Genomic DNA, 6,924 nt, shown 5'->3' with positions numbered 1-6,924 from the left:
GCTTTCTCGGAGCCCAGGGGCACGAGCCGGGCGGAGGGTCTCCTCGACGATCCCGAAGCAGGGGCCGAAGGCTCCGCCGGCCCACCAGCCTTCGGGACAGAAGCAGCGGGCCGCCATGGCGCAGCAGGGCCCGTCAAGCCAGGCCACACACGTCAGCCCAAAGTCATTTAAAATTAATTTATTTATCAAATATAGCTATTAATATAAACGATAATAAACTTTCGGCTGTACAGTATATTACACAGGACTCGGAGCCCCTTCCTCGGGCGAGGCAGAGGGCGCGGGCCGGAGGGGGGGGGGCTCTTCTGGGCCCGAAGGGCAGTTCCGCCCCGGTTTCCTCCGGCGGGCGCCGAGCCTGCCCGCCTCCCCGCCCGGCCAGCGTCTCTCCGTGGGGCCGGGGGGGAGGGTCCGGCGGCTCTAGGAGAGGTGGTACATGCTGTATCCGACGTGGGCGGCGTAGAGTCCGACGGGGGCAACGGGCAGGGCGGCGCGGGGGAAGGGCCCCGACGAGGCGTACAGGGAGGCTCCGGCCACGGCGGGGGCGGCCAGCGGGAAGGAGAGGCCGAAGGCGGCGGCGGGAGGCAGGAGGGGCTTGGCGGCCAGCTTGAGCTTCTCCAGCTCGGCCTCCTGCAGGCGCTTGGCCTTGGCGCGCCGGTTCTGGAACCAGATCTTCACCTGCGTCTCGGTGAGGCTCAGCGAGCTGGAGAACTCGGCGCGCTCGGCGATGCTCAGGTACTGCTTCTGCCGGAACTTCCTCTCCAGCGCCAGCAGCTGGGCCGTGGTGAAGGGCGTCCGCGGCTTGCGGTTGGTCTTGTGCTTGCGCAGGGTGCAGGCCGGCGGGCTGGCGCGTCCTGCGGGGAAAGAGAGAGCCAGGAGGCCCGTCAAGGCACCGGCCGGACCCCCAGGCCCACAACCCTGGCATGGGGGGGGGGGGCTTCCAAGGGAACAGACCGAAGGACGCCGGCCTATTAAGGTTCCGCTAAGGCCGGCGTCCAACCACAGGCGCAAAACCCCCATCCCGGTCCTGTCCCTTCGCTTTGGTTCCCAAGATGGGAAAGGCGCTTCTGCCCCACCCAATCCTAAACGCCGCTGATCTCTCCACACAACCCGGTAGGGATGCCACGCTGCTCGGAGGCATCCCCTTGCGAACCAACCTGGATGGAAGGGGGCTTTCGAAGGACCTCGTTGGTCCATATCGAGGCTCCTGGTGCTTGATGTTTCGGTCGCCGGAAAAGGGCGCCGCGCGGAGCCCCTTTCCTTGGGTTGTGTGGATAAATCAACGGAGCAGGGATTGAAAAGAATTAAGGTCCCCCTGAAGTTAATGGGTCAGATTGATTTCTCTGGTTAATCCTGATGAATTGCAACGGCACATTTCTTGGGAATGTTCCTTTCCCTAGATTTAACAGCCACTTGGCTAGCCATCAACCACTTCACACTTTAAAGGGGGGAAATGAAATTTAAATTTTCCTTGACACTATAAAGAGAAAAGTTGTCTTGGGAATTTTTATCAGCCAATTTTAAGACCAGTTTGATAGCTGGGTTCAAAAACCAATTAAGCACATTTGATTGGATTTAAACCTATTCAGACCAACGGCATACTAGACTGGGATCCTAAACGCTTTATATAGCTGAGAGGTTGCCATATTAGGCACTTGGGCGAGGGGGGAGGGGCACCAATACACTTCATTGGGGCTCACTTGCAAGGGAACCTGCCCACGACCCAGCCATGCATTTCCCTGAAATCGTGGCTCTGACAACGAGGGATCTAGTCAGACCAGCGGTTAATCCGGGGCAAGGTGGGTGCTGAGGGAGACCAGTTCATTGCACCAAACAGTTTCCCTTTCGGTCCGATCGTAGATTTAACACAACCCAACAGGAGTGTTTTATTTCCTGGAAGACACATTTATGGGACGCAAACAGTGGCCCTCTGAGGAAGACGGCTCTGGGCCGGGGAGAGCCCGTTCCTCTGGAAGGTGCGGCAAGGCCTGGAGGTTGCAAACCGACCCGGTGGCTCCTCCGGATTTGACCAGGACCCCTCTCCGGCCTCTGTCCGGCAAGCCAGACCAAGCAGGCAAGTCCGACCCTTCCCCCTGCTTCCGCGGGCCTTACTCTCGTGTAAAACTTGCAAGGCCCCAGGGAAGGACACAGATTTGGGTTTTGCCATTCGAATGCGTTCAGTCCCTACGCCCTTTGTGAACTCCATCGTTGTTTTCCGATCTCTGAGAGGGGCCGCGCAGGGTTATGACCCGCGTTGGACTTAGCGCAAATGTTGCTAGGTTTGCTCGCAGGAAGTGCGGCTCAGATTCGTGGCACCGGAGTCCAGGGCTGCACGACAACCCCGCCCCAAAGGTGCCTCCTCCCAGGAGAGACGGAGGAACTGCGCCCCTCACTGAGGTCCGGGGGCGCCGCATTTCTGAGGGCCACAGTGGGAGAGTCTCTGGCCATTCATGCTCGGGAGGTTTGACCTTGGATTTACCGCTCTCCAGATGCACAGCTGTCCCATCCAAATTCTCCAAACTCAACAATAAGCCCCCGTGCAGAGAATTCAGATGGGGAAAAGGTGCATCCGGAGAGTGGCAAATCCGAGGCCAAACCTCCCCTGCATAAATGGCCCAAGTGTGTTGGGGGGGGGGGAGAGAATCAATTAGCAGGGAGGGGAAACAGCGGAGGAGGGATTTCACTGAACCAAAAACAAAAACCAAAAGGCCAAATCCTGCCAGTCGAGTCCGGTTTATGACCCCCCTGGGAACCCGGGCCCCTGTTATTGATCCCGCGCTCCCCTTCCTTGGGCGGCCTGCTTTCGAGAGGAACACGCCCTGCTCGATCCACACCCTGCGGGACAGAAAGAGACGATTTCATGTCCCAGCAGGCAAAACCCAGGTGGGATTACTGATGGAAAATCTGCCCTTCCTAACGGTGTCACTGCTGTTTGCTAAGCTTAATGCACACTGCGAAATACTGGAATATCAGTACTATAGATATTCCAACAATTACTTGCGGTCCAACTGACAGCTCGGGGCCCAACTCGCCGGCCAGGCACGGGGTGGAACAACTCGTCCTCAAAACAACAAGCCTTGGGGGGCTTTCGACGCAGGCAGCAAAGCCAAGCAGTCTTGCGGCGAGCGGGAAAAGAATGCGGGGTGTGTGTAAACACGGCTCGAGCCGGACAGAGGAGGGCGAATTCTTCACCGCCGGCCCCGCCGGCGACCACAGATGCCGCTTTATTTCCACTGGAGAATTTCCCTGCGGGTCGCCCCCCCCCCCCAGGAAAGGGCACCGTTTATAATTCGAAAGCATTTAATTCCTACGCCCTTCGTAAACCTGATCGTTGTTTTTCGATTTTATATGGTGATCAGAAGAGATTAGTTGCGCAACCTTTGCTAAATTTGTTAACAGGAAGAGCGGATCCGATTCCCTTTCCAAGAATTCGAAAGGCCCTCCTGTTTTGAGAACAAAAATGGTTTCATCTGCCTCTTTCGAAAAAAGAAAAAACATAACCCTGTCCGGATAAAATTTAAAACCATAAAAGAACTTGATTTGAACAGCGGCTATAAATCGTAGAGACCTTAACCGGCACCCACAGGTGCCCCGAATGCTTCGTAATGCTGAGAACGCGACATCCCGAGGGGAATCGAGGGGCTTTCCCAGTCCTAGACCTCCTTGGGATCCCAGCAGTTTCTAAACTTTACTGGCCCACCAGGGAGAAAGTGGTCGTCGTCCCCCGTCCCCACCCACCCCCATTAAACTGGAAGGAGCTGCCGACAGGGTCGGCATCCCGGCGCATATGGTGGCCGCGAAACCCCTTCGCCTTCCAGGCATTGGCGTTTGGTTTGAAAGCAGCGGCCCCTTCTTCGCACCGCGCCCAGGCCGAAGCCTCCTGCCCCGCCGAAGCAGCGGCCTGCAGGCGGGACTGCCGGCGAGGTGGTTTTCCCGGGCCGGCCGGCTTCTGCTCAGCGCTCCTGCCCAGTGACGCCCCACGCCTCTCCCGGGGGATGCACCCCGCGAGCGGCCAAAGCCGGGCGGAGGGGTGTGGGGCTCACTGCCGTTTAAGGACCATTTACAAAGAAAGCGGCACAGAGGAGCTGCCCGGGACGGCGGGCGCAGAATCGGGCCCCTGATGAGCCGCTTGCTGCTGGGGTTTGGACCTGGTCTCCGGCCATCGAGGACAGTGTGATCCCGGTTTGGAAGTGAAAACTGTAGCGGTCCCACACATTTTCAGGCCGCTGGCTTCCAGCCTCTCCCATGGTGGGAACGATCCTGAAGCCCGGGTTTTCATTCAGCCCCCACCCCAACAGCGGCCAGGCCAGAGCTTCAAACCGGCAGGATCGGGCCCTTTCCACCACAGGAAAATCTCACCTACAACGGCCTCGATCCACAACTCATTGGAGAGGGAGAGGGGGGTGGGGGCTCAAAGCCATTTGCTTCTCAACCAAGCCGACACGCCTCAAAGTCCGGACAGATTTACTTGTAAGGAAGCTACCAGGGAAACGTCGCTCGCTGTTGGCTTCGGGACTGCGGGAATCAGGCCGAACCCTTATGCGAACAGCGAAATGAAACTAACGCGTTGAACTGCAGATTTCGCTTGGAAGTAAGAGTCCCGCTGACAAGGGGTGGGGGGTGCCGTCCCGGAGGGAACCGACGCTCCTTACTTCCAAGTAAGCACGTCTCGAGTGAGGCTGCCCCGTTCCCTTCAACCGAAATCGGGCCGCCCTGCGACGACCGGCCCCTGACCAGATCTCCGCGCCCCTCCCGCAAGCCTGCCCCCCCTCCGCAGCAAGAACCCCCGTCCAACCGGGCTGTGGATCAGGACCGGTCGCTCGTCAGGGATTGACGTCCCGGTCCTAGGGGGGGAGGCACTTACTTGGGGGAGGCGGAGAGAAGCGGGGGGTTTGCATCCAGGGCGTCCGGTCGGCCTTCTCGGGGCTTTCGGCCTTGAGCAGCGCCTCTTCGGGCAGCTTGCCTAGTCCCCCGACGGCGAAGTGGCCGGCCAGCGCCTGCGGGGAGGCCGGCCTCTCGGGCGCGGCGGCGGAGGAGCCGCCGAGGCGGGGGCTGAGGGGGCGGGGGATCGGCTCGGGGGCGGCGGCCAGGCCGTCCCGCTTGCGGTGGTCGGCCATGAGCGCCTCCACGCTGAAGGGCAGCAGGGCCGGCGCCGCCTTGGGCTTGTCGCCCTCCTCCTCGCCGCCCATGGCGCCCGCCGCCGGGCCCGGCGCGCCGAAGGCCGGCGCGGCCGCCCCCTCGCCTTGGCCGCCGCTCGGGACGGAAGTCATATCGGGCGCCGGGGCCAGGCCGCGCCCGCCCTGCCGCTCGCCCTCGCGCTCATGGGGCGGGCCGCGCCGTCGGGCCGGGCCGGCGCCGCTCCCTCCGCCTCCCCTGCTGCTGCCGCCGCCCGCCACTCCCGCGCAGCCGGGCTTCGGGGCGCTTGGCGAGGCCGGCCCCGGCCCGGCGCCCCTAATAAAGCCGGCCCCGCTCCGCCAGCGGCCAATCCTGGCGCCGAGGGGTGTTCCTCCGGCCTCCCATTGGCCGCGGCGCGCGGAGGGGCCGGGTTCGGGGACGCGCAGCCCGGCCAGACGGCCAGGCCAGGCCAGGCCAGGGCGGGAGCGCGCTGCGGAGGCGGCCCGGCGGCGCGCCTGCCCCTTCTCCCCGGCTGCTCGCACGGCTCCTGCTCCAGCCGCCCGGGGTTGGGTGGGGTTTGTGGCGCTCTGAGTCCCGCCCCCCCTGCCCCCCTGCCCCCCTGCCCCCCCGCCCGCCGGAGAGGGATTCGCAGGGGGCGCCCGTCTTCTGAGCCCCCCCCGCGGGGGCGCGGGGCGCTCCCAAAGACGCTCCAGCGGCACTGAGCGAGCATCCCCCTGCCCCCCGCCCCGCAGGTCTCTTGCGAACCCCACTGCAGCCTCCCCCGCGGGGCTGGCTTCCCGGAACGTGTAGGGCGGATGGCGTGGCCGAGGGGGGCTCGGAAACCTCTTGCTATGTGGGATGCGTCTGTGTGGCTGGCGCCCGGAACGCGATGGGGCGAGCGGCAGAGAAGGGTTGTTTGCGCGTTGCCTGTTTCTCACAGGCGCGCACTGGCATTCCCAACGGTGCCCCTGCCCTGGGATCCCCAGGCACCTCGCAAACAACCCTCCTCTGCCCCGCCCCACCGCGTTTCGGGCGCGATCCAGCTCTAGCGGCGCAGAGGTTTCCACCGGTGAAGCCGGATTCCTTTTCTTACTGAAACCGCCAGATTCCCCGGCGCCTCCCTGCCTTCCGATGGTGGGAAGGTCCGGCCTGAGGGTCCTTCGCTTGGCAGCCCTTGGGCCGCAGCGGGGTCATCCCACCGCCTTCAGGGGACTGGGAGCGACCTGCCCCAGGCTGCAGGCCGAGGGGTCTCCGCAGAGGCCGGCCGGGCAGCCGAAGTGCAGGGCCTGGCAGGGGCTGGCTGGAAGAAGTCTTCCCTCCGGCCTGGCAAGGCGGCGGCTGCGCCCCTTGCGCCCCTCCTCCAGGTGGCCGCGGGTCGGAGTCTCGGCGGAGCGCCTGAGGCTCGCGCAGCCGTCGGCCGGGGAGGGAGCCAGCGGCCCCGGACTCTTGCGCGGCAGGGCTGGGCTTGCTGAGGCGGGAGGAAGGGCCCCGCGCCCCTCAGGGGCCTCCTCCTCCACGCCCTGGGGGCCAGCCTCGGCCTCCGCGGCCCGGCGCTCAGGGGTGGGGGCGCACATGCCGCCGGCTGTCGGGGGAACTCCGGACGGCCCTTAAGCGACAAGAGACGTCTAAGGACGGGCGGGTTTCTTGCCGGCCCGTCCGTGGTCCCGGGCGCCTGAAAGCCAACAACCAGAGGCAATCAAGGATTTCGAGGCTGACGCCGGCGGGGCTCCCGCGTTTCACTCGCGGCGGGGCCCACAGTGATTTAGGGAGGGGCCACGTTCTTATTTCTTCCCTTCATTTATTCCTCCCCTT

General features: G+C 63.5%; 1 protein-coding gene across 1 annotated transcript; it reads right to left on the bottom strand.

Moving 5' to 3' along the window:
- Positions 1-402: 402 nt before the first annotated feature.
- On the bottom strand, positions 403-6,306 carry MSX1 (msh homeobox 1). The gene is made up of 3 exons (XM_056855121.1): positions 6,206-6,306; positions 4,862-6,039; positions 403-851 (listed from the first exon to the last, which is right to left on the bottom strand). Exons 1-3 carry the CDS (start codon positions 6,304-6,306, stop codon positions 418-420), a joined length of 1,713 nt encoding a protein of 570 aa, XP_056711099.1. The 3' UTR covers positions 403-417.
- Positions 6,307-6,924: the final 618 nt, after the last annotated feature.

The sequence above is a fragment of the Euleptes europaea genome, chromosome 9, assembly GCF_029931775.1.
Source record: "Euleptes europaea isolate rEulEur1 chromosome 9, rEulEur1.hap1, whole genome shotgun sequence".
Lineage (NCBI taxonomy): Eukaryota > Metazoa > Chordata > Lepidosauria > Squamata > Sphaerodactylidae > Euleptes > Euleptes europaea.
The sequence above is the reverse complement of the archived record's forward strand: the minus strand, read 5'-3'. Positions and strand labels throughout refer to the sequence as shown.